We start from the raw sequence: 12,405 nt of genomic DNA, 5'->3' as shown, positions 1-12,405 counted from the left end.
AATCTGGAATTATAATTAAATTACAGAGAAATCATCCTGAATAACCAGCTGAACCATAGCTAGAGAGACTTATCACCAAGGACAGATGGAAGAAACCACTTCACTGCAGTGAGATTGGTAGGGAGTAGGGAGGAGGCTTGAGATGGCTGGCTTGTACCGACAGGTGGTAGCTTAAGTTCCAGAGGGATATTTCAGTAGCCAGGGTGTTCCCTCTGAGAAGTGTGAGGTCTAAACCCTGAGTTGGGCTCCCCAGCTTATAGCACCAAAGCCAGAAAGGAACCCAGATAACATGCAATTGTGAAAAGCAGCAGAGTTTCTGTCTGCCACAGAAAGATGGCTGGAGAAGCAGAGAACTTCTTGAAGGGCCAATACACAAAATTTCATTTGTAGCCATTTACCCTGGGCTTCGGCAGAGGGAGGAAAGAGTGGGCTACAGGCACTGGAGGAGAGCCTAGGGTTGGTGGCTCTAGGGAGAGAACTGAAGGACTAACTGACAGGATCCCTGTGCTGAGTCATTCCCCATACTGCAGAAGCTGTCATTATCAGGCAAAGCTCTCCCCTCCAGGTAGCATCAGCCTGAGGGGAAGCAATAGCCCTGCCTGCAGGAATTACTCTGACCCACCCTGTGGTGCTTAAACCAGGCTGCTGATTACAGCTTAAGGCCCATATCACTGATCAGTTTAACAAATAAGGCATAAAATTCAGAGAAGCATTCAAAATGGAAGACAAAGGCACAGACCCCAAATCAAAGAACAAGGGAATTCTCCAGAAGAAGAACTAGATGAAAATGGAGGCAAGCAACTTACCAGATAATTTAGAATAATGATTATAAGGATACTCAACAGCGAGAAAGAAAGTGTAAGAAAAGGACCAGTAAGAAATAATGCAATATATGAAATAAATAATGTACTGGAAGGAACAAATAATAGGTTAGATGAAGTAGAGGATCGAATCAGTGATTTGGAAGACAAGGTAAAAAAAAAAAACAAAAGAAACACCACCTAGGTAGAGAAGGAAAATGAATTTTTTACAATGAGAATGTAAGAAACATTTTAGACAGCATGAAGCATAACCACATGCATATCATGAGAGTACCAGAAGGAGAAGAAAGTGAGCAAGGGATCAAACACCTGTTTGCAGAAATAATGACTGAAAATTTCCCTAATTTGGTGAAGGAAAAAGACACACAAGCCCAGGAGGTTCAGAGTCCCAAACATGCTGGACCCAAAGAGGCCTACACCAAGACACATCATAAAGAGAAGGAGAGAATCCTAACGGCCACAAGAGACAGGCAGGTAGTTACCTACAAGGGAGAACCAATTAGACTGTCATCTGATTTCTCAACAGAAACATTTCAGGCCAGAAGGGAGTGGCGTGAAATATTCAAGGTGATGAAAAGCTACAACTGAGGCTACTTTACTCAGCAAGGTTATCATTTAAAATTGAAGGAAAAATAAGGAGCTTACCAGACAAGAAGAAGCTAAAAAGGATTTTGTCAACACAAAACCAGTACTGCAACAAATTTTAAAGAAGAAGAAGAAAAAGAAAAAGGAAAGAAACAGGAAAATCGTTAAAACATAACATGCCACTAAATATGTGTCTGTGAATAATCACTTTAAATGTAAATGGCCAAGGTGTTCCAAAAGCCATTCAAAAGACATAGGGTAGCTGAATGGATAAGAAAACAATACCCATATGTATGCTGTCTCCAACAGATTCACCTCAGATCAAAAGACACACAGAGACTAAAAGTACAGGGATGGAAAAAGATATTTTATGCAAATGGAAAGGAATATATTGCTGGGGTAGCTGTACTTATACAAAGTAGACTTTTAAACCAAGGCTATAGTAAAAGAGGAAGGAGGACATTACAAAATGACAAAGGGAACAATCCAAAAATCCATTGATCTTGATAAACAAGATTGACAAACCTTTATCCAGATTCATCAAGAAAAAAGGAGAAAGGGCCCAAATATATAAAATCAGAAATGAAAGGGGAGAAATAATGACACTAAAGGAATACAAAGGATTGTAAGAAGATATTCTGAGCAACTATATGCCAACAAACTGGACAACTTGTTCAAAATAGATAAATTCCTAAAAACATAGAATTATTCAAAACTAAAGCAGGAGAAACCAGAGAATCTGAATAGACAGATTACAGCTAGTGAACTAACTTCCAACAAACAAAAACCCTGGGCTGGTGGCTTCACAGGTAAATTTTACCAAATATTCCAAAAACTCACACCTCTTCTACTCAAACTATTTCATAAAATTCAAGTGGAGGAAGGCTCCCAAAATGATTTTACAAGGCCAGCATTATCCTAATTCCAAAACAGTAGATAAAGACATTACAAGGAAAGAAAATTATCAGTCAATATCCCTGATGAACAAAGATGCTAAAATTCTTAACAAAATACTAGCAAATAGAGTAATACAGCAATGCATCAAAAAGATCATACACCATGATCAAATGGGATTTACTCCAGTAATGCAGAATTGGTACATTTGTGAATCAATGTGTGATACACCACATAAACAAAAACGTAGGATAAAAACCACTTGATGATATCAATAGGTGCAGAAAAAGCATTTGATAAAATCCAGCACCTATTTATGATAAAGACTCTTGACAAAGTGGGAATAGAGAAAACATACCTAAACATAATAAAGGTCATATGTGACCAAACCCATTGCCAGCATCATACTCAGAAAGCAAAAACTACAAGTATTCCTCTGAAGATCGGCTCCAAGACAAAGATGTCCACTTCTACCTCTCTTATTCAACATACTACTGGAAATCCTAGCCACAGGACTCAAGCAAGAAGAACAAATAAAAGGCATCCAATTTGGAAAGGAAGAACTAAAGCTCATTATTTGCAGATGACATGATACTGTACATAGTAAACCCCATAGATTCTATCAAGAAGCTATTAGAACTGAGAAATAAATTCAGCAAGTAGCAGGATATAAAATTAATATCCAGAAATCAGTTGCATTTTTATATGCCAAGAATGTACTAACAGAATGGGAAATTAAGAAAACGATCAATTCACAATTGCTACAAAAAGAATAAAATACCTAGAAATAAACCTAACCAAGGATGTAAAAGACCTATATTGGGAAAATTATAAGACACTGACGAGAAAGATAGAAGAAGATACAAATAAATGGAAACACATACCATTTTCATTTTTAAAATGTCTATACTACCCAAAGCAATCTACAGATGCCGCACAATTCCTATAAAGATACCAATGATGTATTTCACAGAACCAGAACAAATATTTCAAAACTTTGTTTGGAACCATAAAAGGACCACATAGCAACAACAATCCTGAGAAGAACAAAGTTGGAGGAGTCACACTACCCAATAATCGAAAAATACTGTAAGGTCGTAGTAATCAAAACAGCATGGTACTGGCATAAAAACAGGCACATCAGTCTATGGAACAGAATAGATGGCCCAGAAATAAGCCCACACATCTATCTATAGTCAATTAATGTTTGACAGAGGAAGCAAGCACATACAATGATGTTAAGATAGTCTATTCAATAAATGGTGGTAGGAAAATTGGACTAGTGCAAAAAAAATGAAACTAGATCTCCTTATGCCACACAAAAGAATAAACTCAAAATGGATCAAAGACTTAAATGTTAGACCTGAAACCATAAAAATCCAAGAAGAAAACGTAGGCAGCAAAATCTTGGACATTGCTTGTGGCAATATTTTATCAGATATATCTCCCCCAGGCAAGGGAAACAAAGAAAAAATAAGCAACTGGGACTATATCAAACTAAAATATTCTTGTCCAGAAAAGGAAATCATCAACAAAATAAGTCAGCCCACAGAAAGGGAGAACATATTTGCCGATATATCTGATAAGGGGTCAGTATACAAAATTTATAAAGAACTTACAAAACTCAATGCCAAAACAAACCCAATTTAAAAATGGGCAAAGGCCCTAAATAGATACTTCTCCAAAGAAGACATACAGATGGCAAATAGCAAAGTCAGTAATCATCAAAGAAATGCAAATTAAAACCACAATGAGATATCATCTCATACCTATCAAAATGGCTATCACCAATAAATCAACAAACAACAAGTGCTGGTGAGGATGTGGAGAAAAGGAAACCCTTTTACACTGTTGGTGGGAATGCAGACTGGTGCAGCCACTGTGGAAAGCAGTATGGAGTTACCTCAAAAAATTAAAAATGGATCTGCCTTTTTTTTTTAATGATTTCTTTTTTTTAAGATTTTATTTATTTATTTTTAGAGAGGGAAGGGAGGGAGAAGAGAGAGAGAAACATCAATGTGCGGTTGCTGGGGGCCATTGCCTGCAACCCAGGCATGTACCCTGACTGGAAATCGAACCTGCGACACTTTGGTTTGCAGCCCGCGCTCAATCCACTGAGCTATGCCAGCCAGGGCTGGATCTGCCTTTTGACCCATTGATTCCACTTCTGGTAGTATATCCAAAGGAACCCATAACACTTATTTGAACAATCATAAGTACCCATATGTTCAGTATAGTGTTATTTACAGTCACCCAGATAAGGAAGCAACCCAGGTGTCCATCGTTAGATGAGTGTATAAAACTACTCTGGGACATTACACAATGGACTACTCTGCTGTAGAAAAGAAGAAAATTTTATGCTTTGTGACAGTATTGATGGACCTGGAAACATTACACTAAGTGAAATAAGCCAGTTGGAGAAAGACAAATACCATATGATTTCACTCATATGTGGAATCTAATGAACAAACTAAACTAACAAGAAAAAGAAAGTCTCATAGATGGAGAGCAGATGACAGCTAATGTGGAGGAAGTGAGAGGGTAGAAAGATTGAGCAAAAAAGAAAAAGGACTCATAGACATGGACAACAGTGTGGTGATTGCTGGGGGAGGTGGGTAAAAGGGGACTAAATGATAATGCAAAAAATACAATAAAGATTTTAAAATTAACAGAAATTTTTAAAAAATAAAAATTCCTTGGGAATAAAAACTCTCTTCTAAAAGTAAAAACTCTTGAATAATAATGATACCCAGCTGGCTACTAATTACTTTGAAATGGTCTACTTTCTGTGGAATTCGGCCTTTGTACTTACTCTTTTGTCTAAAACACTGTTTTCCCATAACCTCTCTGTTGCCCAGTTTTGATATGACCAAATCCTACTTGCTTCTCCAGGCATCAGTTTGGAATTGACTTCAGCTAGTCTTTCTTGACTTACATTTTAAGTACCCTTCTCCTATGTCCATTGTATCATGTTTCTTTGTTATTCTTACCACTTTATTTTAAATATTCTTTTCTGTTTTTTTCACTAGACTGTTAAACTATATAACAATACCTTATTTATTGTTACACCTGTGATGCTTGGTACAGCACCTAAGAAAGGCTAAGTGTTCAATATATAGTTGAATACATAAATAAATACATGTTTGAAAACATTAAAGAGTCCTTGTAGTATATTGGAATACTCAATATACTATATTGTATTGACTTTAAAGTGCCATCAGTGTTAAATTCGTAATTACTTTATTTTTATTTTTATTACTTATTTTATGTACCACCAAGAGAAAACTATCAGTTATCCTACAACAGAATTCTAAGGAACTAGCAATTATGTAATACTTTCTTTCTATTTCAGAGTTGTTAAAATATGTAAAAAATAGTATATTAGAATCTATGAAAATTTAAAATTTATGGGATGTCATGGAGCTTTTTTAAAGTTAGCTTCTTTTTATCACCAGTTTATAACCTAACATTAAAATAAAAATTCTTAAACTATAATTTTAAAAATTAAAAAAATAAAAGCTATTATAAAACAAAAAAATAAACACAAATAAAAATCAGTTTCATTAGTAAGGCAAATACTTCTTTTAATTTTATAACCTAGTTATTAGGATAATAGTTCAGCATCAATTTATTAATACAACTTTAAAAAAAGATTTTATTTATTTTTTTAGAGAGATGGGGAAGGAAGGGAGAAAGAGAGGGAGTGAAACATCAGTGTATGGTTGCCTCTAGCACACCCCAAACTGGGGATATGGCCTGCATTCCAGGCATGTGCCCTGACTGGGAGTCAAACCGGCGATGCTCTGGTTCATGGGCCGGCGCTCAATCCATTGAGCTACACCAGCCAGGGCTTGATATAACTTTTTAATGTTTAAGGGATTATAACTTTTTGGTATCGGAGTCCTATAACATAAAAATTATTGAGGACGTCAGAGACCTATTTCTAAAAATGTTTTATTTATATGTATTGATAACTGACCGTATTAGAATATAAAACCATGAAATCTTAAAAACGTTTATTAATTTGTATTTAATAAATCCATTACATGTTAACATTAAAACATGTTTTAAGAAAACAAATTAGGAGAGTAGAATAATTTTATGGTTTCACAGATTTCTTTAATGTCTGGTTTCATGGAAGGCAGCTAGGTTCTCATATTTGTTTTTGAATTTAAACTCACAGTATCACACATCAAGAAGCCTCTGGAAATTTTTTCTGAACACTGAGATGAGAAAGTGCGTATGACATCTTAAAATGCTTCTGAAAATACTTTTGAACCCATGAATCTCCTGAAAGGGTCTTGTGGGGGATTCAGAGGTTCCTGGATCACACTTTAAGAACTGCTGTGTTAAAGTATATTTATTTTATACTATGAGGTTATAATTAATGAATAAATATTAATGGATTAAGATAAAATAGAATTCTAAAAATTGCATTTTTATGTGTTGTATACGGTTAGAGCAAATACAAAGAGACTTCATAATACCTAAAAAATACAAAATATTTCATATTAACTTAGAAGACATTTAGTTTTTAAAAGTTAGCACATGGAGGAGTGTGGGCAGAAAAAACTAGTGGATAGACTGAATATTGTAAAAAGACAGCAAAGTGAGGTAAAATATATTTTATATACATACCATTATATTCATGTTTAGATATACAGAATTTGAAAGCCAAGAATATCAAAGAATAGAATGTTTTAAAAGAAATAATAGATTTCTCCAGCTAGATTTGAAATCTATTATCAAGTATATGTGATCAAAATGGAAAGGTTGATTGCACTGAGTACTATGATAACCTTATAAAAAATTAACAACACAACAGTGGAAGAAAAATCCCATTTGCTCTTTCTTTTAAACAATGGATTTAAAGTATTGAAAATAAATCTCTTCATTTGTGCTGTATAGAATTCATTTCAGTAAATTTCAGATGCATCAAAACACTGCTTAAAAACTTTAGAATGCATTTTTGGCCCAATTACCTCTGTCTTGATGGATGGCATACACTTGTGGGTATTTTTTCAAAATAGGATACCATCAGAATAAGATTATTATAAAAAGGAGACTTCTGTTTAGTCTCACAGCATACATAAGTGGAGTTAAATATAGTAGGGAAAAGATAGCATATATAAATGTTAGAAGTTTGTTACCCAAAATATTTGAAATATTGATACAACTTGATGATTAGTGGCAGAAATAAGTACAGAAGTTTTAACAAGAGAATATACACCTCCATTATGAATGAAAGAAATGTAAATTAAAGAAATGTGAAGCCTGCAGTGTTTGCATGACTTCTAGAAAAAGAGTTACGTACTGTTACATAAGTAAAATGATAAGAAATTATGTTTTGTTTAAGGTACATATGACAGAATGAAATGGTTATATCATCTTTTGTGTCCCATTTTAGGAACAGAATTTACTTTTTAATATATATTTTTAAGATTATTTATTTATTTATTTATTTTTAGAGAGGGGAAAGGAAGGAGAAAGAGAAACATCAGTGTGTGGTTGCCTCTCATGTGGCCCCCATTAGGGACGTGGCCCGCAACGCAGGCATGTGCCCTGATTGGGAATCGAACCTATGATGCTTTGGTTTGCAGCCTGCGCTCAATCCACTGAGCTGCGCCAGCCAGGGCAGGAACAGAACTTATTTAACTCAAAATCAATATAATTTGTGCAAGTGGTTTCCTAAAAGTTCTATACCTAACAAAAAGGGAAGTTGTTTTCATTATTTTAGAAGAAAATAATAGTTAACTCTATTTTTTTTCTTCTTAAAGAAACAAGGTCCAACTAATCCAATGCTATTTCATCTTGTTCGAGATGTCAAACAGGTAAGAGATTTTTTTCCCAAAAAAAAGTTATTGAAAATAATTATAGTTCATCTGATTCCAGAAGACATTTAAATACACTTAAAATTGGAATAAAATGACATTTTTAGAACAAAATCAAATAAGGACTAAGTATGTGGTAACATAGAATTAAAGAGCTTGATATATCAGAAATCAAGAAAAAGGAAAGTTTATGAAATTATGACCAACTTTCCTGAGCTTCTAGTCATCTGAGATTATTGTGAATTTCCTAATGCTCATTGGTTTGTAAAGGAAGATCATTGATAGAATGGATGTATCTTCTTCCTCTGTGTTCAGAAGAAATTTGCTCATGGGGCAAATAAAGGACATTGAATAAGGACATTGAAGGAAGCACTGGGTTGTTATCTCCACGCAAGATTTTGCCAGTAAAGATGAGAAATGCATGCCTCTGTGCAGCTGCTCTCTTTCCTCCCTCCCTTCTCTCTCTTTTTTAAAGATTTTATTTATTTATTTTTAGAGAGGGGAAGGGAAGGAGAAAGATAGGGAAAGAAACATCAGTGTGTAGTTGCCTCTTGAGCATCCCCTACTGGAGAACTGGCCTGCAACCCAGGCATGTGCCCTGACTGGGAATCAACTGGTGACCCTTTGGTTTGCAGGCTGGCACCCAGTCCACTGAGCTACACCATCTGGGGCCCCTCTCTCTTTTTAAATATATGGTATTGATTGTGACTGAATGAAATGATTACATTGTCACATGGTCTAAAGCCATTTTGTGGTGACTAATTTGATGCACTCACAATCATCTTTTCTTCTATTGGGATTCCTTATGAATTAATAATACTTTTAAATATTTATTTAAAAATATATAGCCATTTAAGTCATTGGTATCTAACAGTTTTGTTTTACTAGATGAAAAAGTAATCTTAATTAATTGAAATATTTTTAAGTTTCTGAACTAAAATGTTTACTTTCTAGAGTCCTACAGTCAAGCTTTTACTTACTATTAAGTATGAGAATACTATTAAAAAATGGACAAATTAAGATAGAAATGTAACTTCCTGTGTTTTGTAACTTATTTAATATTAAACAGGCTGATCACGTAGGAAGAACCTAGACTTCATTATACTTAAAAGTATTTTTCTTTTTCAGTTTTTGCATGTGTTTTTCTTTATAGCTTGATTGAAATGTATTTTATTACTGTAATATTCATCCATTTAAAGTATATCATTCAGTGACTATTATTATATTCTCAGGGTTATGGGACCATTACCACAATCTATCTAATTTTAGAGTATTTACAATATCCCAAAAAGCAACCCTGTGCTCATGAACAATCAGTCCTCATTCCTGCCCCTTCTCTACTACCTGCCCAAGGCACTGTTAATCTATGGATTTGCTTATTCTGAATATTCCACATTAAACTTTTGTTGTTTAAATAATTAAAGGTTTTTTACTTTTCCCAGAAAGTTTGAGCAGTGGGGGAGACCTTTAGTCTAGGGGATTTCTAAAAGACATTTGCACCATGATTTTCTTGTGTAGACTAGCAGAAAGAACTGTGGTAGTTAATTATTTTTACACCAGTCTGTATTAGTGTGATAAGCCCATTTTTTTTTATTTTCTTAAGTGAAAAGCTCTTAAAGACTAATTATTTTCAGATTCAAATTAATAAGTTAAGCTTTATATAAGTTATTTATATAGTTTAAGAAATTACTTAAAGATTTTTAGATAATTTACTTTTCCTTAATTTAAATATTTCCCATTTAAGGGGACTCACACCAAAATGGTATTTGTCATGTTTTTTTTTTTAAGATTTTATTTTATTTATTTAGAGAGAGGGGAAGAGAGGGAGAAAGAGATGGAGAAAAACATCAATGTGTGGTTGCCTCTCACATGACCCTCACTGGGGACCTGGCCTGCAGCCCAGGCATGTCCCCTGATTGGGAATTGAACCGGCGACCCTTTGGTTCACAGCCCGAGCTCAATCCACTGAGCTACACTGGCCAGGACAGTATTTATCATATTTTTAAAAACTAAATGTCATACATGAAATCCTCATTCATAAAGCATATTTTTTAGGTTTCTTAATATAATAAAAATTTTTATTTAAGATGAACATTTAAAAATTAATTTTTAAATCAAATTTAAAAAGTATAGAATGTTCTAAATTTACGAAATTATAAATAGAGAAATGGAAGGAATGATGATAGTAGGAGGGCAGAATTAGTTAACAGATATAAATCATCAGCCCTGGGTGGTGTGGCTCAGTGGATTGAGCACAGCCCTGCAACCTGAAAGGTCACCTGTTTGATTCCCAGACAGGGCACATGCTTGGGTTGCAGGCCAGATCCCCAGTTGGGCATGTGCAAGAGGCAGTCCATCAGTGTTTCTCTCACACGTTGATGTTTCCTTTTTTTTCTCCCTCCCTCTCCTCTTTCTGTAAAAATAAATAAAAATGTTTTTTAAAAAGAAATATAATTAATTTTTATAACATTATTTTTGCAGGAAAATGCTATTTATGATAGGCGCCACAGTTGGCTCTTAGAAGTTCCTTTGCCTCCACATGTGAAATATTAGGGCAATGGAGACCAAATTTTCTGTCTACTGTAAACCACACTTCTATCCTGAACCACAACGTTCAGAATTCAAACTTCATAATCCCCTTTTCTTACAAAAGGAAGAGAAACAAATCACTCCTTTCTACTGGAAAGATAGCTGCTGGAAATCTCAGGTTTCTATAACAAGTAAATATTTGTCATTTTGGAGAGTAGGCATATTTCTAGGCATTGCATGGAATTACTGAGAAATACTATCCTTTTTTAAACGAATATTTTGTTTCCAGGGAAATCTTCCTCCAGGATATAAGATCACTCTAATTGATATAGGACTTGTTATTGAATATCTTATGGGAGGAACCTATAGATGCACCTACACTCGGAAACGTTTTCGATTGATATATAATAGTCTTGGTGGAAATAATCGGGTATGTAACTTTTGTGGGAAGTCTATATATGTGTTCTAAAATTAACTCACTCACTTTAAAGTTAAAAATTACATTTGAATGGTTAAAGTAGCATTGTCTTAAAAATGTGAGATTTTCACCTAAGTACTTAGAAATATTTTATAATTGATATCCTAAACAAGTCATATTTCTTGTGTGTATATGCACACACACTTATACATAATATAAATTGATTCTTGAATTTTTATAGCATATCAGTAAATGTAAATCTGTAAAAACTAATAAGCTTTTATTTTCAGAGGTCTGGCCGAAATACCTCTAGTAGCACTCCACAGTTGCGAAAGAGTCATGAATCTTTTGGCAGTAGGGCAGATAAAAAGGAAAAAATGAGACATAATCACTTCATTAAAACAGCACAGCCCTACCGACCAAAGGTATTTAAATATTATACTTTCTGGATTTTGTTCTTTCTAAATTTTTGTTCTGAATTACTGAGTGTTCTGAAATAAAAACTATTTGCTATTATTAAGAGCTTTATGTTTTAGGTGTATTTTTAATTCTTCATTTTCTCATACACAAAAAGGTACTCATTGTGAGTTAATGATTCTGTTAAGGTCTTCATTTTTTAAATTTTTATTTTGATAGTATGTTTATTAAAGCTGGGGACAGGAGGGGCCTAGGATAAAAGAAATGACAGGAGAGAAAGTAGATGGGCCTGCTTTGGGTCTCCAGAAACATTATGGGAAAGAAGTGAGCCAAAGTGGGGGCTGCCATCAGCTCACTGGAGAGTCAGAAAAAAAGGGACCTCGGAAACAGTTTCAGGGTGTTAGCCTGGGTTGAGCTGCCACTACCCAATGCTCCTGTGGTCCCAAGTCTCATGGGGTCCCTTAGAGTTTAGGAGATGCATGCCTGTGGGGGAAGGAGAGACAAAGGGAAGGGCATGGGCACACTCCTGAAAGGGAGAGCATACCACAACCAAATTTTTTAAATGTTGTTTTGATAAGTACTTAACTGCCTCCTTTTATAACATTTTTGCATGATTAACAGCATGTAATACAAGGATGTTATTGAATAATTTTCATTAAAATTATATTTTATTAGATATTAGTTGCAATATTTAGGCCCCCCCTTTTTTACTTTATCGTTGACTCTATTACAAACATGTCCGTGTCCATTATCCCCGCTTTACCCACTTCCACCCAGCCCCTAACCCTGCCACTCCTTCCCTCTGGCCATCACCACACATATTGTCTGTGTCTATAGGTTATACATATATATAGGCCCTTTCTTTAATCTTGGCTAACTTTGTTATAAAAGCATTTGTTTTTGGAAATGC

At 34.6% G+C, this 12,405-nt stretch overlaps 1 protein-coding gene across 2 annotated transcripts in view; it reads left to right on the top strand.

Annotated features, from left to right (window-relative positions):
• The window catches only part of TRPM7 (transient receptor potential cation channel subfamily M member 7), a 133,102-nt gene that overhangs the window by 65,437 nt on the left and 55,260 nt on the right, over window positions 1-12,405 (top strand). For both annotated transcript variants that reach the window (XM_036033432.1, XM_036033441.1), the window contains exons 13-15: window positions 8,078-8,131; window positions 10,950-11,090; window positions 11,369-11,503. In XM_036033432.1, coding sequence (XP_035889325.1) covers window positions 8,078-8,131; window positions 10,950-11,090; window positions 11,369-11,503 — 330 coding nt within the window. The remainder of the gene's footprint in view (window positions 1-8,077; window positions 8,132-10,949; window positions 11,091-11,368; window positions 11,504-12,405) is intronic.

This window comes from Phyllostomus discolor, chromosome 1, assembly GCF_004126475.2.
Source record: "Phyllostomus discolor isolate MPI-MPIP mPhyDis1 chromosome 1, mPhyDis1.pri.v3, whole genome shotgun sequence".
Classification (NCBI taxonomy): domain Eukaryota; kingdom Metazoa; phylum Chordata; class Mammalia; order Chiroptera; family Phyllostomidae; genus Phyllostomus; species Phyllostomus discolor.
Note: the sequence above shows the minus strand (reverse complement) of the source record. Positions and strands in the feature narration are given on the sequence as shown.